This window comes from Somniosus microcephalus, chromosome 1 (assembly GCF_052327205.1).
Source record: "Somniosus microcephalus isolate GS21.2 chromosome 1, FLI_Smic_1.0, whole genome shotgun sequence".
Classification (NCBI taxonomy): domain Eukaryota; kingdom Metazoa; phylum Chordata; class Chondrichthyes; order Squaliformes; family Somniosidae; genus Somniosus; species Somniosus microcephalus.
The window spans coordinates 132,013,718-132,037,246 of NC_140987.1; the positions used below are offsets into that span (position 1 = coordinate 132,013,718).

Consider the following 23,529-nt stretch of genomic DNA (forward strand, 5'->3'; position numbering starts at 1 on the left):
AGCCTACCAACACATACTGAGCGGGCTCAGGCAAGAAAAACTGTACCTCCACAATACCATGTGTGTTTTTATGCCCTAAAATTACAGATACATGATCAGTACATGATGTTCATGGAAACTAAAAGCCACAAGTTAAACTGGACTAGTGCTGCATGTAGGACCGGATAGTTCATTTTCACAACATGTCGCCACGGGTCTCAACTCGCCCTGAAAAAGCTACTAATAGTCCTACAAGCGTTTGTTTTAAAAAAAAAAACTTTCCTCTCCCTTCCCTTTATGGTTCGACAGGGTTCTTTTACATAATTATAGAAGTTATACCAATGTCATACACATGATTAGTAGCTCCAGACCCCCTCGGTTTAAACATCTAGTCATAGCTGTTCATCAACTATAAATCCACTTTTTACATAAACATTCCAGTCTAGTCTATTTTAATAGGTTATCTCTAATATACTTTCACAAGGTTTCCCCTCACAGCAGACTCAAAGGCCTGAATTTTGCCAGCACTCAGTGCAGGTTTGGAGGCAAGTCCTCTGTCAAAATCACAGATTGACAGCAGGTTGGTATCTCGCTGTAAACCCGTCTCCTTGTCAGTTTCCCCAAGTGTCGGGTCTGTCATCCCTGAACAGACCCGACACCAAGTGGCATGTCAGCCAATTTAGATATTTAAAAGCTTGTTAAAAGGTAGTTAAGCATAATTTTCCCATGTACTTACCATTTTACCACGAGGTTCCCAGCACGCAGGGATCACATCAGGTAAGTAAGGCCGGGTGTTGTGTCAGCATGGAATGATTTACTAACCTGACAGCTGCAAATGTTCTATGAAAGCTCCCATTTCATAGATCTTCACTTTCCAAGGTTAGAAGCTATTGCTTACTGCATTTAGAAGATATGCAGCTAGCACATACTTGGAGCAAACTCTCTATCCAGTATCACCTCATTGGAACAACGTCTCTCACCATTGACACATCGCTTCTGTCATCTGAGCCTCATCTGCCACCTATTCCATCAGTATCGGTGCCCTTGAAAAAAATCTCACCTTGGTCCTCAGAATCCCAACATTATCAGCCCCAATACCAGCATCACCGGGCACATCAACAGCCACACCAACCTTCTCCGCAATTAACTGAAGCTGCACAGGACACAGGGCATCATCACCCGAGCACATTGGCGTCCGGGACACCAGTGATGGCCTCGCCACGTCCAGATTTGCTTCATTTAACACTGTACACCCTGGCTGCCACATGATGCACTAGGTTGGCACCACCCCACACCAACACCATAAAGCATCCCTACAATGTCTAAGCCATTCCTTTCACACACACATCACCATTTGGGGGGGGGGGGGGGGGGGGGGGCGGCGACGTTATGTCTCACCATTCACTGGTACTCACAAAGACACTTTCAAAGGTGCACACAAATCTATCCACGAAGGCAAGTGGTGAAAATAAGGATTTCAATGCTTGACAACACAGTAACAGAAACTTTACATGACCATTGGCTAAAGCACACAAGTGCCTACCCTTGTGTGTTGTTAGTTGGTATGATTGGATGAGGGCGAGTGTGAGAGGTGGCCAGTGAGATGGGGAAGTGATAATGTAGATAGAGGGGGATGGGTGGAGGTGCAAGGTAAGTTGGTGAGAGTAAGGATGTGCAGGAGTAGGGTAGGGAAGGCAGAGTGATGGGGATGTGAGGAGTGGCACAGCAGGATGAGTTTGAGTGTGGCTTTGCAGTAACGTTTCGTGATCTATTGAGATCATTGAAAAGTTTGCACCACAGCAACCAGGTCCTCCTGACAACATCCCTGCTTTTGACATCCTGTGCAATGCGCAACCAGGCTGCGTTGGTGTCCTGGGGAGGTCTCTTCCACCCATTTGAAGGGAAGAGAGCCTCCCTGCATGCTGTGACTCCCTCCATAAGCATATGGAGAGTGTCATGGGAGAGCCTGGGTGCAGTCGTGCACCACTTGTTAGTGTTTGCAGCACCTCAATGCTGTAGGACACTGACAGCACAACTGTCAAAATGAAAGTGGACATGGCCCCCAAGAAACATAGAAGATAGGAGGAGGAGTAGGCCATTCGGCCCCTCGAGCCTGATCCGCCATTCAATGAGATCATGGCTGACCATCCAAATTCAGTACCTTGTCCCTGCTTTCTCCCCATATCCCTTTAGCCTTAAGAAATATATCCAACTCCTTCTTGAATATATTTAATGAATTGGCCTCTACTGCCTTCTGTGGTAGAGAATGCCACAGGTTCACCACTCTCTGGGTGAAGAAATTCCTCCTCATCTCAGTCCTAAATGGCTTACCCTTTATCCTTAGACTGTGACCCCTGGTTCTGGACTCCCCGACCATCGGGAACATCCTTCCTGCATCTAGTCTGTCCAGTCCTGTCAGAATTTTATAAGTTTCAATGAGATCCCCTCTCATTCTTCTAAACTCCAATGAGTATAAGCCCAATCGACCCAAACCGGCTGATGACACATTATCAGATGACATCAGACCCACTTCCTTTTAATTGGCCGGGTACCTCACACAGCAGGCTTAACAAGCCCAATCAGGGCAAAATCACTTGGAGGAGGCAGGATGAAGACAGGAGAGGGATTTGAGACCACTGCCTACTCTGGCCACACTGGACTCGCCATGGCTGGCGAAATTACGGCTTAACTCTATAATGAAAAGTTATTGGTCCTGACATGGCTTTAAAAGGTTTAGAAGTGCTTTTCACACATATGCTTACTGTACAGTAGTGACTGACACAATCAGACCTTATTTTCCCTTGTTATATGGTTATGCATGATACTTTTACAACTCTGGAGTAGTAACTTTTATTTTAAACTTGCACTTGGAGGTATATCTGTATAATAATATATAGCACAGCTGATGATGCAAGATTATTTTCACTTGTGCAAATAATTGTTATTAACTCTCTCGGGCTTGTGCCACCCATGATTAATGAGTATTCTGCATTTGTAAAAGAACTCCTGTAGGACATCTCTCCCCCGTTCCCAGGCAACACACAACTCTCGCTTGCTGCTATCCAAAGTGGAATATGCATCATGTATAGTAAACCTCAAAAACTCAACTGCTAAAGTGCTTAGCCAATAAATCTTAATTTAAAATTTATATTTGATACCATGGAGCTAATAAATACTTGAAAGCCACACAAATGATTGCACAAAATAAAGATAGAGGGCACGGTGAAAAAAAACACAAACAAGTGAAAATGAGGAAGAAAATACTGGTTAATGCACAGAATACTGTCAGTTCTAACAAACTAGCAAGACAAATAAACCACAGTTTAGCATGGCTGTTGTTTTCGTCTCACTGGGGCAACATTATTAGATTTTCAGAACTACTTTTTTCTTTTGAAAACTATAAGATTTCTGAGCAAAATACATTCTCTGGTAGGCATCTCTACCCTAATCCTTCAAACTATCCCTGTAGCCTAAAGGAAAACAATAGTATTTAATTGACCCCATCACTTACATACTTGGGTACATGTTTCCAGGGGAGGTGTCATTATTGTCATAATTAGTCAAAATGCTATGGATTTTACATTGTACGTGTGTCTACAGAAGACCGAGGCTGATGTATGCCTCAAAATCATAGATAATGGATTTATAGAAGCCAGATTATGTCTAAGCAGATTCTTTACATCCTGACTGTACAAGCTTCTCAGTTCATCCAAATGACAAAAGCAAAAATAGAAGACATATCATTGGCAGGGTGTGGTTATCCCTCAAGTGACCTGACCCAAAAACCCACCAGCATTTCTATTATACTGTTCCACTGGTGTAACAGACCTTTACATTACAGAACTTGGCTCTCCAGCAGGTGTGTAGAATCAATATGATGGTGAAAATTCATAACCTTTGAACTTGAATAAATGTTGTATTGATATGTTAAAAAGTTAGATTACACTATTTCACTACAAACCCGCACTGGTAAAGAAGAAATCTCTGGTCATTTCTGCTCAGAGAGAAATGCAAACTTGAGATTCACATCCATGGCCTATTAATTAGCCTCACTGATTTATTTGCTGAAAAATGTACTTCAGCTAGATTCAGAACAAAAATGTGGCATAGCTACTTTTACTTTTTGAAATGTCTATATGTTAATCAAGCCTAGAAACTTGAGAAATTAAATTTTACCAGACCAATTTTGTTTCCTTAAAAATGCAATTGCTGGAAACTATCCATCATTATCCAAAATGAAAAAAAGGCTTTATATTTCAGTATAGACTCTGATTTCACTTTTATATTGCATTACTGCCGTCACTTCTTGATGTGCTGGTCTTGTGCAGCAGTGATAACGCCAAAGACAAACTAGCCAGATTTGTTATACCCGGGGACTAGGAAGACCCAGTAAAAAAAAACAAAAATCAAATATTCCCAGCCATCAGCCTTAGAAAATCTGCCACGTGTATCTGGTCATTGCCACCAGCTACACAAGATCCACATGTTGGACTGGTAACACTAACACTAACTCTTTTCTCTTGAAAAAAGGCCAAGGGGTGACCTAATAGAGGTCTTTAAAATTATGAACAATTTTGATAAGAGTGGATACAGATACAGAGAGAATGTTTCCACTTGTGGGGAAGAGAAAAACTAGAGGCCATCAATATAAGATAGTCACCAAGAAATCAAATAGGGAATTCAGAAGAAACTTCTTTACCCAGAGAGCAGCGAGAATGTGAAACTCGCTACCACAGGGAGTGGTTGATGTGAATAGTATAGATGCATTTAAGGGGAGGCTGGACAAGCATCCCAGTTTGGCATAAAAATAAAACAAAAAAAGGTGACTCAACCGTGGCTAACAAGGGAAATTAGGGATAGCATAAGATCCAAGGAGAGGACATATAAATTGGTCAGAAAAAGCAGTAAACCTGAGGATTGGGAGCAGTTTAGGATTCAACAAAGGAGGACAAAGGGATTAATTAAGAAGGGGAAAATAGAATGAGAGTAAGCTTTCAGGGAACATAAAAACTGAGTGTAAAAGCTTTTATAGATATGTGAAGAGAAAAAGATTGGTGAAGTCAAGCGTAGGTCCCTTGCAGTCAGACTCAGGGGAATTTATAATGGGGAACAAAGAAATGGCAGACCAATTAAAGACATATTTTGGTTCTGTCTTCACAAAGGAGGACACAAATAACCTCCCAGAGATGTCGGGGAACATAGGGTCTGATGAAAGGGAGGAACTGAAAGAAATCAGTATTTGTAGGGAAATGGTGTTAGGGAAATTGATGGGATTGAAGGCCGATTGTTCTGGACTTATTACATGCAGATAGCACCCTCTGGTGGTAGCTATTGTATAGCAGTGTTAGTATACAGCAGAGGTCATTTGACCTTTCTTCCTGTTTGACCCCAGAAGTAGTTTGCCAGAAAGAAGCTACTTACTGAGTAATGGAGAATTCCATGTGAGAATCTCAATCTTATGCCATCTCATCTCATATGCTAGGCCAGACACAATATCTGAGTATCCTTGTTTGTTAACAGGATAGCAACTTTGTCAGTGTAGTATTTGACAATACTATGTTTATAAGTAATAGTTGGTATTTATAGAAGTCTAGCTCAAATGTTAGTTAGTTATACAATTAGTCTATTCTATTGTTATAAATATGTTTATATCTTATGTAACATCTAATGTACAGTACTCAGTTCTATGTACAAAACATACTTTGTCTTTGTTTAGTTTCACAAATTTGTTCAAGTAAAGCTTCAAAACAGCAAACCGGTTTCTCGAGCAATTATTTGAATAAGTGTTTAACTTGCTGGATAACTAGATAGGAGCACGTCTAGCGAGACCAGTACAGTGAAAAGATATTGCGTCTGGCCTAGCATATGGGATGAGCGGAGCAGCAGGAACTCAGTAGGCCATCACGACAAAGCCAGCTTAAGTCATCACCTTGTACACTACACTTACCTCACATCAACATGTCGGAAGATAATACCGAAAACGCTACTCAGCGAGTAGAAGACCTTAAACAGTTAGACGAAACTGTAGAATGTGATAATCGGTCTATGAGCTCTGGTTACTACATATCGCAAGCTGGTTCACGGTCATCAGCTGGTTCTAGGGTAAGCGTGGCCATCGCCAAAGCACGGGCTAAGCTAGAAGCAGCGCAAGCCAGAGCTGCGCATGCCGACAGAGAAATAGAAATAAAAGCTGAACAGGCCCGTCTCCAAGCCACATTAGACACCCTGCAGCAAAGAGATAGATGCTGCATTAGCCAAGGCACAAGTATTCGAGGCACTTTTAGTGGAAGCTGATCCCGAGACAGCTAGCAAACCTTTAATTTCTGTTCCGCGGCAGAGTCAACGACAGCGCACCAGAGATTACGTGAGCGACCATGCCGACATACAGTTTATGAGAGGGATGAAGACCCGCACATCTCTACAGACGCAATCACTTCATATGACATGCCCCAAGCTGCCAACCAAGGTCAACACAGACAGCGTGCCTCAAGTCGCGGGATCCTCCCCTGCAAAACAGAGGACACGGTGCAGAGGAATAGAATGCTGAAGAGAGAAAGTCAGCAGCAAACCCCCTTTCGTTTCCTTGAGACCCCCATCAGAGCCCCTACTCAAGGCAACCCTGGCACAGGTCCCAGAACCTACGACCTTGCCAAATACCTTGCACGCAGCCAGCTGGTGACTACGGGGGTAACCAAGTTTGACGACAGGCCAGAGAATTATCGGGCTTGGAAGTCCTCCCTCCACGATGCCATAATCGGGCTTAGACCTGTCGGCAGGAGAAGAGCTTGGCCTCCTTATCAAGTGGCTCGGCCCAGAGTCCGCCGGACAGGCACGCAGGATAAAAGCGGTCCATGTGGGACATCTGCCAGCAGGGTTGAAGATGGCTTGGGCGAGGCTGGAAGAAAGCTACGGCACGCCTGAAGCCATTGAAAGGGCTCTCCGACAGGTTGGAGAACTTTCCGAAGTAGACAAATAAGGAACCCCAGAAGCTCCGCGACCTTGGAAATCTGCTGTCGGAACTCGAAGCCGCAAAGCAGGACGGCTACCTAACCGGCCTATCGTACTTAGACACTTCCAGAGGGGTAAGTCCCATCATTGAGAAGCTTCCATTTAACCTGCAGGAGAAGTGGATATCGTTTGGGTCAAAGTTCAAGCTAAAGCACAACGGTACCTTCCCACCATTCTCTGCATTTGCCAAATTCATCCATAAAGAAGCCAAAGCCAGGAACGACCCCAGCTTCAACCTCTTCTCCCACACAGAAATTGCCAGAAGAGACAAGTTTGACAGACATGGAAAGACACCAATATCTGTCCACAAAATGCAAGTGTCTTCAACTGAGAACACAAGGGATCAGAAGAAATCTGAGGATATGAGCAAACAATGCCCCATCAAGCCCCATCCATTAAAGAAGTGCAGAGGCTTCAGGGAGATGTCCCTGAAAGATCACAAACAGTATCTCAAAGAGAACTCTATATGTTTCAAGTGCTGCTCTTCCACGAACCATCTCGCCAAGAACTGCAAGGTAGATGCAAAATGCACAGAATGTGAAAGTGATCAGCACATTTCAGCACTCCACCCAGGCCCAGCTCCTTGGAAGTCAGAGTCGCCTCCTCCCACCTCAGAGCATGGCGGGGAGAGAGAGGGAGCTGCCGGTCCGGAGATTACATCCAAGTGCACAGAGGTGTGTGGAGAAGGAGTGAGCGCAAGAGCATGCTCCAAGATATGCCTCGTTAATGTGTACCCTGTAGGACGTCGCCAGGAACCTGAAAAGATGTATGCCATACTAGACGAACAAAGCAATCGTTCTCTAGCAAGATCAGAGTTCTTCGACATCTTCAAGGTCAAAGGAAGTCCGTCACCTTACACGTTGAAGACGTGTGCTGGACTTTGAGACAGCCGGCAGGAGGGCCTGCGGTTATGTTGTTGAGTCAGCCGACGGGAAGATTAGTCTCCCCCTTCCTACACTGATCGAATGTAATCAAGTTCCCAACAACCGTTCTGAGATTCCCACTCCGAATGCAGCTCATCACCACCGTCATCGGAGACGCATTGCAGATGAGATCCCACCTCTTGATCCAGATGCAGGCATACTTCTGTTGTTGGGAAGAGACATCCTGAGGGTACATAAGATAAAGGAAACAGATCAAGGGTCCACATGACGCCCCTTTCGCCCAAAGGCTAGACCTCGGCTAGGTCGTTGTTGGAGACGTGTGCCTCAAGGGCGCTCACAAGCCATCACAAGTGAGCACACTCAAGACTTCCATCTTGGAGAACGGTCGTCCAAGCTACCTTACCCCATGCAGTAGTCAGATCCGAGTGACAGAGAAGTTCAGTCATACGGCCCAGCCTCAGAAACCCTCAGCGCTGATCTCCACAGACAGCACACAGATGATGCTCACTGGAGAGAACCCGGGTCAGTCAGTCTTCTGTCGCACCGCCAATGATCACAAACTTGCTCCATCGATCGACGACATGAGATTCCTCCAGATTATGGACAATGAGGTCTCTCGTGACAGCTCTAACAGCTGGGTTGCACCCTTACCCTTCCAGAACCCCAGACGACGGCTGCCGAACAACAGGGAGTATGCCTATAATCGTCTTAACTCACTCCGTCGCACACTAAAGAGGCCAAAGATGAAAGCACACTTCCTAGAATTTGTCAAGAAAATGCTTGTCAATGATCATGCAGAGATAGCTCCTCCACTCCAGGAAGGCCAAGAGTGTTGGTACCTCCCTTCCTTCGGAGTTTATCACCCCAAAAAGCCGGAACAGATCCACGTGGCGTTTGACTCCAGTGCACCTCATCAGGGAGTCTCTCTCAACAACGTACTCCTCACAGGGCCCGATCTCAACAACAGCCTCTTGGGGGTACTCATGAGATTCAGGAAAGAGCCCGACGCCATCACTGCCGATATCCAGCACATGTTTCACTGCTTTGTGGTGAGAGAAGACCACAGAGACTTCCTCTGCTTCCTGTGGTATCGCAACAACGACCCCAACAGAGACATTGTGGACTACAGAATGCGTGTCCATGTCTTCGGGAATAGCCCGTCCCCTGCTGTCGCCATATACAGACTAAGGAGGGCTGCCAAGGAAGAAGACGACGACTTTGGCAGTGATGTGAGAGGGTTCATCGAACGAGAGTTCTATGTCGACGACGCACTGAAGTCATTCCCGACCGAAGCAGAGGCCATCAGTACCCTTGGACGAGCTCAGGAACTACTTGCACTATCCAACCTCAGGCTACACAAGATAGCCTCTAACAGACCAGCAGTGATGAAGACATTTCCCCCTGGAGATCGTGCTAAAGACGTCAAGGATCTAGACCTCTTCACTGATGACCTCCCCCTACAGCGTAGCCTAGGAGTGTCTTGGAACATAGCAACAGACACGTTCACGTTCCAAGTCTTAGACGACGAGAAACCCTTCACACGGAGAGGAGTGCTCTCTACAGTCAACAGCCTATACGACCCTCTCGGCTTCTTAGCCCGTCACCATACAAGGCAGGCTGCTCCTCGGAGCTCTCCACACGTGCTGAAGAGTGGGATTCACCCCTCCCTGAAGAGATGGAAGCAGAGTGGGACAGATGGAGAGACTCACTCCAAGACTTACAGGAGATCCGAATACCTCGCTCCTATACGTCCTTCTCTCCCTCAAATGCCCAATTCAAAGAGCTTTGTGTCATTGCAGACGCATCCGCGAAGGCCATTGCAAGTGTGGCCTATCTGAAGGTCACCACTCAAGATGGACAAAGCAAAGTCGGCTTCGTCTTTGGTAAGGCCAAGTTGGCACCCCAGCCAGACCTCACCATACCCAGATTGGAACTGTGCACAGCAGTATTAGTAGTTGAGATTGCAGAGTTCATAGTAGAGGAGATTGATCTGAAGTTTGACAGAATCACGTATTATACAGACAGCAAAGTGGTGCTAGGATACATTCATAACCAAAGTAGACGGTTCTACATATACGTTGGACCCTGTTATTCACGTATTCGACAGTCCACATCCCCCGACCAGTGGAGGTACGTCCCCACAGACCTGAACCCAGCTGACCATGGGTCTAGATCTGTAACAGCATCCCTTCTCAGCAGCACAACTTGGCTGTCAGGACCTGCTTTTCTTCAGGATCCGTCCCCGCACTCCTCCGAACTCAATGAGTCATTCGACCTCCTCAACCCTGTTTCTGACTCCGAGATACGCCCACAAGTCACAGCGAACGTTACTCAAATCTCTAAGGACCTGATGAGCACCAAACGCTTCGAGCGTTTCTCCAAATGGAACACTCAGACAGTAGCATGCCTAACCCACATAGCTCGTACCTTCTCCCAGTCTACACAAGAGAGTAGCTGCCATGGGTGGCACATCTGTCGTAACAGTCCCTCTGAAGAGGAGCTCAAGAGCCAAAATCCTTGTGATGAAGAGTGTCCAACACGAGTGTTACTCAGAAGAGTTGAAGTGCATAGCAGCAGAACGCAATCTACTCCCTCACAGCAGTCTACGGAAGCTGCATCCTATCGTCGACATCGACGGACTGTCTGAGGTGGTTCTTCTTTTGTCGCCAGAGGACTCCAGTGACAAGTAAAGTTCGGACTATGTGGAGTCGTTAACGACCCCAGACGGGGAGTGTTCTGGACTTATTACATGCAGATAGCACCCTCTGGTGGTAGCTATTGTATAGCAGTGTTAGTATACAGCAGAGGTCATTTGACCTTTCCTCCTGTTTAACCCCGGAAGTAGTTTGCCAGAAAGAAGCTACTTACTGAGTAATGGAGAATTCAATGTGAGAATCTCAATCTTATGCCATCTCATCTCATATGCTAGGCCAGACGCAATATCTGTGAGTATCCTTGTTTGTTAACAGGATAGCAACTTTGTCAGTGTAGTATTTGACAATACTATGTTTATAAGTAATAGTTGGTATTTACAGAAGTCTAGCTCAAATGTTAGTTAGTTATACAATTAGTCTATTCTATTGTTATAAATATGTTTATACTTATGTAACATTTAACGTACAGTACTCAGTTCTATGTACAAAACATACTTTGTCTTTGTTTACAGTTTCACAAATTTGTTCAAGTAAAGCTTCAAAACAGCAAACCGGCTTCGAGGAATTATTTGAATAAGTGTTTAACTTGCTGGATAACTAGATAGGAGCACGTCTAGCGAGACCAGTACACCGATAAATCCCCAGGGCCTGATAATCTACATCCTAGGGTACTTAAGGAAGTGGCCCTAGAAATAGTAGATGCATTGCTGATCATCTTCCAACATTCGATGGAATCTGGAACAGTACCCATGGATTGGAGGGTAGCTAATGTTACGCCACTATTCAAAAAAGGTGGTAGAGAGAAAATGGGGAATTACAGACCGGTAAGCCTGACATCGGTAGTGCGGAAAATGCTAGAGTCCATTATAAAAGATGTAATAGCAGAGCACTTGGAAAACAGTGACAGGATCGGACAAAGTCAACATGGATTTACAAAAGGTAAATCGTGCTTGACTAATCTACTGGAATTTTTGGAGGATGTAACTGGTAAAATAGATAAGGGAGAACCAGTGGATGTGGTGTATTTGGACTTTAAAAGGCTTTCGATAAAGTCCCGCATAAGAGATTAGCGTGTAAAGTTAAGGCACATGGGATTGGGGGCAAGGTATTGACTTGGATAGAGAACTGGTTGGCAGACAGAAAGCAAAGAGTTGGAATAAACAGGTCTTTTTCCGAGTGGCAGGCAGTGACTAGTGGGGTACCGCAGGGATCGGTCCTTGGACCTCAGCTATTCACAATATATATTAATGATCTAGACAAGGGAACTAGATGTAATATCTCCAAATTTGCAGACGACACAAAGCTGGGTGGGCGTGTGTGCAGTGAGGAGGATGCCGAGAAACTCCAGGATGACTTGGACAGGTTGGGTGATTGGGCAGAAGCATGGCAGATGCAATAGAACGTGGATAAATGTGAGGTTATCCACCTTGGTGTCAAAAACAGGAATGCAGATTATCTGAATGGCAATAGGTTGGGAGAAGGGGAAGTGCAACGAGACCTTCGTGTCCTTGTGCACCAGTCGCTGAAGGTAAGCATGCAGGTGCAGCAGGCGGTTAAGAAGGCAAATGGTATGTTGGCCTTCGTAGCGAGAGGGTTTGAGTACAGGAACAAGGATGTCTTGCTGCAGTTGTACAGGGCCTTGGTGAGACCACATTTGAGTATTGTGTGCAGTTCTAGTTGTCTTATCTGAGGAAGGATGTTCTTGCCATGGAAGGAGTTCAGCGAATATTCACCAGTGATGGCAGGAATGACGTATGAGGAGAGATTGGGTCGATTGGGCTTTTACTTGCTGGAGTTTAGAAGAATGAGAGGGTCTCATTGAAACTTATAAAATTCTGACAGGACTGGACAGACTAGATACAGGAAGGATGTTCCCGATGGTCGGGGAGTCCAGAACCAGCGGTCACAGTCTAAGGATAAGGGGTAAGCCATTTTAGGACAGAAATGAGGAGAAATTTCTTCACCCAGAGAGTGGTGAACCTGTGGAATTCTCTACCACAGAAGGCAGTAGAGGCCAATTCATTAAATATATTTAAGGAGGAGTTGGATATATTTCTTAAGGCTAAAGGGATCAAGGGGTATGGGGAGAAAGCAGGGACCGGGTACTGAATTTGGATGATTAGCCATGATCGCATTGAATGGCGGAGCAGGCTCGAGGGGCCAAATGGCCTACTCCTGCTCCTATCTTCTATGTTTCTATGTTTCCTATGAGGGAGAAGGGAATAGAGGGTTATGCTGACAGATTTAGATGAGGAAAGACGGGAGGAGGCTCGAGTGGAGCACAAACGCCGGCATGGACTGGTTGGGCCGAATGGCCTGTTTCTGTGCCGTATATCCTATGTAAAAAATATAAAAGCAGATCTAATTTACATCTGTAGCAAGAAAGTATTTTTCCATTTAAAAATGCTAAAAGACCTGCTCTGTACTTCTAAACATCTATTTTTTTTCTCCAGATTTTATCTTTCTATGATTCACACAAAACCTTACATACTACATAGAGTTTACTAGTTAGATCACTTCTTCAAAGAATGCAAAAGAATATAAATTGTCACAAAACAAAATTTGAAAGAGTAATTAACAAGAGGTGTGGATTTGAAAAAAATTTGAATTTTTCATTTTTTATTTTCCATTCATTACAATGGGAAAGCTACAACATGTTTTACAAAAACTGATAGCAGGTTTCAAATAAACCAAAATAAATTAGCCCAGCATATTTAATGATCAATACTCTAATCTTAAAGAGGGAGAATGCTTCTGTCTAGTCCAGGCATGAGGAAGTAAAAAATAGTTAGGTCTTCAAATCAGCTGCATTTCAACTCAAAAGTTTCTACATCACAGAATTTTATTTCTTTGTGAATACTTACTTCCTCTACAGCTGTGAGCTCTCCCCACCAATAGACAATATGCTGCCTGCTAAGAACTGTGCAGTCAAGTTCAGTTTACGCTCCTATATGTTGTTTGGAAGCCATGGCTTACTTACTAAACCAATAATGGGCTGCTTTCCCTTGTAGTTAATTGAGACAACCATAAAATTTGTCTGGTGCTAATTTAGAAAGTAAATTGACTCCCACATTTTACAAACTAGTGGAAATCATGCTCAATTCATTACTATTGCCAGTTATCCTCTGCCATTAGACCAGCAAAGTACTAATATACATGCAATAGTTTCCTGCTATTTCATATTAAAATGTTACTTTCAAATAAGAATCGGAAAAAAACTACATGCAAGAAAAAAAAATGAATTAAAATAAAGTGCTTAAGTCAAATAAAGAGATAATAAACCAATAATTTTGCTGACAAAATTTACTAACATTTGAGGTTAAAATATGGAATTAAATTTCTACTACTGCTCTTCTGGTGTGGCTGGCATTTTTCCTGTTACAACCAGCAGAAAGTCTGCTCAAAGTTAAGACCAGGTTATCTCACCCCGCTCCCCAATGAAAAAACTCCTGTTTACCTATTGCCTATCAAGATTGACTGTATGTGGGAGGGGGGAGGGGGGTGCACATCACCAATAAAGAGCAGAAGGCCTGTGATGAAATTGGTACATCCCACCTGGAAAGTTATCTACAGTCTAGTAGTGTAACAACTAAAACTGTAATGGATGTCTAGAACTTCAATGCTTTAAATTAGTGTTGAGGGTAAACAGGTCTCTCTCTCCATTCCAGTTCTATTCTCCTGCCTGCTGCTCCGCCCCCTTCCCCCACAAAAAAATTAGAACTCCGATTAGTTAAATTTTACAACCTCTAGACTACAGAGCACTACTGTATATTTTGATCTTTGAAGCTAAAATAAAACACTTTCACAAAGCCTCACTAGATGCACTGGGAGCTTACAATGGTTACAAGACAGTAATCTCATCAAGGGCTTCAAATGACAGCAAACAGTGTGCTTTGTAATCATCATCATCATCATGCTTTAAAACAATATTATATTGTGGCGTTTCTAGGTTTTTTTGAACTAGAAACATGCATAACAGTAGGCACCAGAAGCCAATATGCTGAAATCTATACCAAAGGATTAAGAAAAGACTTGCATTTATATAGAGCCTTTCACGACCACTGGACATCTCATACCGTTTTAATTTTTTAAAAATTATATTTCACAGTTGTTCAAAGAATGGCACCATATAGTCAGTACACAAAAATACATTTTTAGAAATTAAAAGATGGCTCACTACTATATCATGGATGTATTTACCCAATGAACTTTACAGCCAAGAAGGGAGCCATTAAAGGGCATTACACCCTGCCCAAGGGTCTCCTGGTTTTTAATGGGGAAAGGGTGACAATGACTAGCACCCCTGAACCCAATTTGTATCAAATAGAAAGATTTGCATTTATATAGCACCTTTCACAACCTCAGGATGTCCCAAAGTGCTTTACAGCCAATCATGTACTTTTGAAGTGTAGTCACCGTTGTAATGTAGGAACAGTTGTAATCCAAGACCCTTGCAGAAAGTGCACGTCGATGTCATACTCCTATGTGATGCCAAAGCTCCTCTCTCGCATGGTCAAATAGCCTACCAACACATACTGAGCGGGCTCAGGCTAGGGCTAGAAAAATTGCACCTCCACAAGCATCACGAAGGGTCCCAGCATCAGTCAAAATTTATAAGAGGTAGATTGAGGGGGGAAAAATTTAAAAGTTACAGAAAGAATCGAATTCTCCAGATATTATTTTAAGATAATTAGCAAAAGAACCAGATGCGACATGAAGGGATGATCTGGAATGCACTGCCGGATAGCGTGCTGGAAGCAAATTCAATAACTAGCACCCCTGAACCCAATTTGTATCAAATAGAAAGATTTGCATTTATATAGCACCTTTCACAACCTCAGGATGTCCCAAAGTGCACGGTGGGGCACGGTGGCATAGTGGTTAGCACTGTTGCCTCACAGCGCCAGGGACCCGGGTTCAAATCTGGCCTCGGGCGACTGTCTGTGCAAACTCCACACATTCTCCCTGTGTCTGCGTGGGTTTCCTCCGGGTGCTCCGGTTTCCTCCCACAGTCCAAAGATGTGCAGGTTAGGTTGATTTGGCTATGATAAATTGACCCTTAGTGTTAGGGGATTAAATACGTGGGGTTACGGGGATAGGGTGGGATGTGTGTCGGTGCAGGCTCGATGGGCCGAAATGGCCTCTATCTGCACTGTAGATTCTGTGATTAACTTTCAAAAAGGAATTGGATATGTACTTGAAAAGGAAAAATGTGCTGGTCTATGGAGAAAGAGCAGGGGAATGGGACTAATTGGATACCTCTTTCAAAGTGCCAGCACAGGCAGGATGGGCCAAATGGCGTCTTTCTGTGCTGTATCATTCACTGATGATTCTTACAATCCCACCATCCTGAATACAAACTCTAGAAAATAATCCTATTATGCATAAAATTCTAATGTTCAACACAGATAATAATAGAAATAGACATGGTATCAGTTCTATCAGAAAACATGCTGGAATAGGGGACAAAGAGTCGATTAAAGCATTTGGCACAGCTGAGTGCTTTAAATCAGCGCAAGGCCCCTATTCGACTATAGAAAAGGCTGCAACATTCATTACAACCATTAATAAACAGAACACTAGTGCAAAGGGCCATTAAAAATCTCTAGATCGTATTCATTTTGATTCAATAGGCTAATTTTAGGATTGGGTTTTTAACACCTAATGTCCACTCTTTTAGCCAACTGGTTTGTTTGGTTCATATTAAAAATAAATATATATATAGCAATGCTCATTTAGAATTATATTTACATGGTCAATCTCACAAAGTACCATTTCATTATTTAATAGTTCAATCTAAAACAAATTGTTGTCTACACAAGTTGTGAATTATTGTACATTTCAATACTTGTCTATATTCTCTAAAGCACAGTTTTAAAGTGACAATTGGGCGAAATTATAAACTATCAAAACATTTTCATCCAATTCTGTATAGGATGGATGAGAAATAAAACAGAACCCACTCGATACTTGATGTACGTCAATAAATTCCTTATTGACCAAGAATATATTCCATTAAAAAAAGTTACTCGCTTAAAATGTGCTCTGAAGCCTTGAATTCGCTTATTTACACATTAACTTCATCCTCTATCTAGCAAATAGTCTATTCTTATTGCCACATATGGCCTTTTATCTGCTCTGGACAGCATATTCTCGAATAGATGAAGTAGACGCCAATTGATTTGCTGTCGACCATGGTAAATTAATAGCAACAAATTGCTGAGGGCCCCTGTCTTGCTGCTCCACCATGCTTCAGCAGTTTTGCTTTATTTGCTTCATGATGGGCAGCAGTCAAGCCTCTTCAAGTCAATTTCTTCTTAACAACCTGCAATACTTCTCAGTAGTGAAAATAGAGCCGTCGCTTGTAAGCCAGAAATCAATACTCCTATTGCCCTTAGAAAATGCTAAACAAGCAGTATTGACAATCCACTTGGTACTGGAGGGTATCGGATATAATGCAAATCTATACTACTCTCCTCCTTGCAGTCACTGTACTTCACTAAAAGGTTTCTAATGCTATTTATCATCATTTCCGATCGACTACTGCAGTTATGATTTTGAGATTCAATCACTGGGCCAAGCCCTTAAATTTGTATTTAATTGTTTTGAACAACAATCACATTTTTATAGCACATTTCTCACACTAGTGCTTTACTCTGCCTAAAGGCTTTACAACAGGAAGCTTCCGATTAATATCAAGTGAAACAATAAAATGCTACGAAGAAAGCAAGCTGGCTGGCATTCATAAAATGAGTCTCCTCGATGTCCCCAGCTTACTGCCCATTTTTAGTAGTAGTCCACACATAGTCCCTTCCAACAATTGAATATGATTTGTTGATAAACTGTTCAAAATACCTCGAGTAATCTTTTATTCTACAGAATGAAAATTAGCCATAAACATGACGCAGATGATTGAATCAGCACCAACAGTTGCTAGCGATGCAAATTTCCAGCATAAATCAGTTGTTAAGATACATTGAGAGTAATTGCAAGGTTGAAATCTAATATTGGGGCTCGGGTAACTGTTGCAAACCACTTAATCAGCACTCTTGCTGCTTATGATGTCATCTGAACCCCTAGATTAGATTAGCTATAATCATTTTCAGTGTTATTCTCTGTGTACTCTGTCATACATAAAAATATCAAGTTACAGATTAAAAGCTCCAATCTTAAAAGATTGTTAAAATTAGCTTCATTATAATTGATTGATGGAGTAGGAATTCTAGATGTTTTAAGGTGCAACTGTAAGCAATCACATTGCAATTCCTGCTGTATAAAAAACAATTACAGAAATTTACCATAAAACCAGAGGCTACTTAAACTTTTAAACTGCTGACAAGTTCAGTGAAATTATTCCCTGGACCAGTTGCATTTTGTATTTTCAGCTTATGTGCTGCAACACTCATTAAAACTGAAGGTGTAATGCATCACATGGAAATTACTGAATTGCTTAAAAAAATGTTTTAGAAGTAGATTACCAAACTAGTGGTTATATACAATATAGAAGAAAACAGATAGATGCATGGTGTAATTTATGCATAAGAAAGCCCACACTGTAGTATTAACTATTGCTGCATGTTTTGAGCAGCAATCTACACTTCATCATGAAGAAATAACAGTTGGTTTTGAAATCATAATAGCAATATGTCTAGATCATCTTCAAAAATTCCTGGAGGTCCTCTATTTAACAACTTGACATCTTGGTTAGTTAGATTGTTAAAACTTAAACGGTGACAAGATTTAAAACAACTATATTACCAAGTACAATATAAGGATTTTTTTAAATTTTAATGGCCATAGCAAAACTTTTACAATTTTAACTATGACATACCATCATCAAGAATACTAGGCTAAATTATGAACATAAATATTTGATCAACTAAAATACTTTAAATGAGGTTCTATAATTAAATGTTAATTCAACTAGCATAGTACACCTACAGCCTGGGTAAATATAGGACTTTGGAACACTACCACGGCCCAATATCTAGATAGAATAGTACAACTGACTGCACCATTTCTTAGTACATTTACTACCTTTAAATACAAAAGTATAATTTTTGAAAAAAATAGCAAGTATTAAATGACAATACTACTTTTACATCCAGATTTTGTACTGTGTATGGATAAAAAATTTAAAACTTTTAGACCATGTTTTCCCCCACAAAGTTTTCATTAAATGAATTACAAAAGCAAATCCTTATAGTGAAATATAATTATTGTTAAGAGCAAAGACATTGTTACTTGAGTTTCACTTTGTGACCAATGTCACAATTCTCTCCCAAGGAATGACAAATTCTTAAACATTTCATTTCAATTGTTTCTATTGAAATTGAAAGACGACTTGCATTTATATAGCGCCTTTGGTGTAGAAAGAATGAGAATCAAACAGAATACAAAATAAATTTTAAGAACAAAAACAGCCTTCTGTGTAATTGGTGTTACACTATTACCCTTCTGTCAATTTGCTAATTCAGTCACAACCCCATCGCAGCTACCATCCTCTGTACCAATCAAATAATTCTCTACAATAAATTCTGACTATAAGCAGCCATGAGGAACTGAACCTTTAATAGGATGGAGGGGAACAATAATCTGAAATATCAAGGCCACCAATTACCATAGTACATCTAGGACTCTGGAGTCGCCCCCTGAAACTCCAGAGATACAAATCTAATCAATCAGTGAATTAATCCTTGACACAATTGCACCGCCGAGCGATGCTCGGCACTCATTTCCCAATACAAGAGCAGTCAGTAAAAATATCTGGAAGACAAGTAAAAGGAACCAAAGTTGCCTGCCTGAGAAAAACAAATATATATATTATATGCAAAACACTGAGCTCAAAAAGGACAAAAACAAAATCAGAGGGTAAGAAATGGCTTGTAAGGTTTCCAGTGTGTGTGTGTATATGTGTATATATAAATACAGATTTTCTGACAGGCTGCTTGTTATGAATGAATACACCTGGTCACAGAAACTTAATTAAAAATATGCTTTGCCTGCTTGTCAAAGATTATGTATACAAGAAAGAGGGAGTTTAAAATAGTCAAAATGGCAGTATATTAAGGAACTGGAAAGTGCCTGCACTTCCCGTCATTATACAAAGTAAACACAGGGGCAGTTTAGGGTACATTAATATTTCATTTATATTTGTGTAGAATTGAATTACATGAAAAGAGGAAATCACAAGACCCCAAAATCAAATTTTAAAACGCAAATGCTTTATAATACTAAATATTTGTGATAACCGAGCCCTAACTTATTACTGCATATTTCAATTAGTTCACATAACCCGCATTGGGCAGGATCACATGAACCTTGAGGGCATTTATTTTAAATTGTATAAGTGGATAAGACTACATCAAATCAGTGACATCATCACTGTTCAACTGCCTGCATTTTATGTTCTACAAAACAATGGCTGTTTGGAAGTAGAGTGGACGCTTTCTAATTATGTTATTACAAATATATCTAGGTAATTTGCAATCTGCAGATACAGTGCTTCTTTGGGTTTACAAGGTTTACCACGTACATTTAAAAAAAGGCTGTAACAGTTTCTTCTTATTCAACTATTAAAATCCTATCTCACTTAGGAAACAAAAATCATACTTAGTAGTTAAGCCCTGAAACCAGAGGTATTATCCCGCCTCAAAAAGGTGCACAATAAAATAAAGTTAAGACAATCTACCCCGGCTCCTGCATGTGTAGCTAATACAGGAAAAACTTGTTTTCTGAAATAATCCTTTTAATCCTCGTTATTTGTAAGATTAAAATATTTGCTTATCTCCACTTTTAATCCAATGTTACTATTTCTCTGATAAATACAGTACACATAGATTTTAAAAGAAAAATGAAAAAAGCATGCATCACGACTGGACTTAAACTGGATACAGAACTGCGCACGCTCGCCATTGTGCTTCACGTCTGTCCCTCAAACCTGCCTTAATAGCAATTATAAAACAAAGTAGACATATTCTAACTTAATCTCCTACATATATATAGCAAAATTGGTTTCAATTGTAAATTCCAAAGTTGAAAATTGATAATCTTCATGTTTTGGAAAATCAACATACATTTTTTTTTCATTTTTTTAAAAATAAATTTACAACCCCCTCACCACCATCCCCCTTATGAATAAAAGCCCACTTACCCTCCCCTCCAGGCAACCAAAGCAGATGTAATTTCATAAATTGTACTTCAGGTAGTGCAAGGTGGGCTTCTCAAAACTCATTTACTTCCTCACGCGGTGATTCTCGAGCAGTAAACTGCTCCATTTCACCCAAACTAAAAGGTGTTTTTTAACCTGAACTAATGACCAGTATGTAAGAAGCACCAATTTGATCCTCATTACTGTCCCCTATCAAGGCTCATTTGCTGTGCGATTTTCCAAACTAAGCGCCAGTATTTCCTGATTAGACCGTATCCAAGTGGTGTCAAGGGACCAGTAGAGGGGGTCTTATTCTAATGATGACTTCTTCTAGTCTACAGTGCATTGTGAAAAGCTATCAAATTACACTGCTCCTTCGTTGATCTAGATTTTCCACTTCCTGCTCACAGTATCTAAAAAAGGGTGGCCATTTACAAATCTTTTTAGAAAAGATAAAATGTTTGTTATTGGGTTAAGTGATCAACCTACATATGCTGTGTTTAAAAATCATAAATAACATTCTCTGCACAACATTTAAAATTCATTGTCTCTCAGTTTACAGAAAATGTCACCGACAATTTTGCTTGCACAATTCTCAGAAATCTTCCTTATAAAAATATAAGTGTTAGAGAAAGAGGTAGCAAAAAAGAGAGCTACTGCAACCATGAGATGGTGCATTATTATCCAACTCACTAATCACAAATCAAGGAAAGCAACAACTCTGCAAAATGGATACCATCTCCATATCACAAAACAAATGGTGTCACAAGTTAACATCTGGTTTTATTTTCAAATGTGTGCTAAGGATGTAGTCACAAAAAAAAACCGACAACACCGAGCATGCTATCTTAAACAATAATCCACAAAAGGCTCTCACAGATGACGGGTAATTATGGTAATCATTTTATAAATTTGCAACTCACAAGTAGTAGGATATCCCATTATTGTACAAAACACCTTAAATGGAGTTACTCAGCACAGAGCACCATTGCAGAAATACCTTTCTTTGCTTGATTTACACACCTGCTCCTGTGGCTCAGAGTGAAATTATCAATCATGCTGACAAGGACACTACATTAGTGCACTGCCATCATTCTTTCACAAGAGTGAACGATTCACGACTCAAAATACAGGCGATCAATGAGAGTTTTTAAAATCACATGTGAAAGAATAAGATCCAGTGAGCACCACTTAGATGACACTTAAAAAAGAAAAATCTAAAACATTATATGGCATAGTTCTATCTTGAATTTTTCACAGTATAAAATATAATTGTTGCAATGTGAAAACATTCTTAATTAACTTCCATCTGTTGTGAGCTGGAAAGTTTTGACACCATTATTACAAATTACCACTACAATATTTCCATTATTAATCTTTTAACTCTCAATGTGCAAGGAGGAAATGCTATCTTGTTAAAATAACTTCTAACATTTAAAAGTATTATGTTAAACACATTTAGCAAAAGTAATCTTTAGCAGCTATTTCAAGCACACCATATGTGGAATAAACTCGTTACAAGATTTGGTCAACTATCTCAATTTTGTTTTGTCAACACTATTACTCAGGCGGCTCTATAGTCAGCATCAGCCTTAAGGAGTTCAATAACCTGGTCACATTTCTGCCATTGTCAGCACAGAACTCCCAATTCCTCCTGTTCAAAATCTTATGATAAAATTCATATAAATCTATTCCAAGAGCCTACTACCACAACATTTTAAGGTAACAAACATTTCTTCCAAATATTTATTGAAAATGTAAGAATTTTACCTGTTTGTGCATTTCTATATTCAGACCATAAGACATTTCATAATACTGTGAAGGTAAAGCAATGGAACATATTATTCATAAATCCACACTTATTTTAGCACTCAAACAATAATGCAAACTGATAAAAAAATGCATTGATTTCTCACAATAACACTCTTTATAACAAAAAAGGAGTCAAATAGATGTTTTTTAAACTTACCATGACATAATGGCGTTGCATTTCTGTCTTTTCACTGGCTAGTTTTTCACATTCCAATTTCAAACTGTTTAAAGAAAGAAAGATTGTTAAAGGCACTATATAGACATTTTATAGACTGCGCTGCAGGCAATACTTCCCTCTGCATAACTGATCTTACCCGGATCATTAGAAGTGTTGCCTTACCCAAGCAGGGTGCACTTAATTAGTGCTGTACTGCATTTTGTTCTCCCAGAAATGATTTATGATGCCAACTCTGTATATATGCCAAAATATGACTATGTAGTCAAAGATTGATTTTAATAAGTACAAGTAGAGTACCAAATTTGACACATGCGAACATGACGTGCGTCAACGTTATTTTTTTCAAATAATAGACTACATTAATTAGAGCAGAAAAGGAAACGATTACTTGGCAATTAAAAATACTAACCCAACTGGTACAAATCTTAGACCATGATTCTTGAGAGAGAGAGAGCTAGAATTGTTCCAAGATTAGCAATGTTAATTTATTTATTTTTAAAAGTTTACATTTTCTGTAAATACAGAATCGAAACAGGACCGCTTTCTTTAAGTACTAAAAAAATACACAGTATCTCAAAAAGGATGGAAAGCAAATATACACAAATCGCTACATGCTTTAAAGTGATTTCATTTTTTTTTAAATCATCGAAGTTGCTGATCTCCCAATCCGTACATACCAGGGTATTTTAATCCAGATTTGGGGGCTTTACGATAATAAAAGATGTGATTGTTTCACACTCTGTAGCCTCGACATATCAGCCGAATGAGGAGCAGTCTAATGCAGAGGCTATTGCTCCTTCATCGTCACATCACATGAAGGAGAAATGTGAAAGCGAAATAAAGGGAAACGGCGGAAAATCGAGA

The 23,529-nt window shown here is 40.8% G+C and overlaps 1 protein-coding gene across 14 annotated transcripts in view; it reads right to left on the reverse strand.

The window, feature by feature from the left end:
• The window catches only part of LOC147124362 (transducin-like enhancer protein 4), a 159,363-nt gene that overhangs the window by 134,272 nt on the left and 1,562 nt on the right, over positions 1–23,529 (reverse strand). For 12 of the 14 annotated variants that reach the window (XM_085985619.1, XM_085985609.1, XM_085985691.1 and 9 more), the window contains exons 3-4: positions 22,645–22,708; positions 22,446–22,490 (exon numbers count right to left, since the gene is read on the reverse strand). In XM_085985619.1, coding sequence (XP_085841745.1) covers positions 22,446–22,490; positions 22,645–22,708 — 109 coding nt within the window. The remainder of the gene's footprint in view (positions 1–22,445; positions 22,491–22,644; positions 22,709–23,529) is intronic. The other 2 variants (XM_085985664.1, XM_085985728.1) reach the window with 1 other exon arrangement.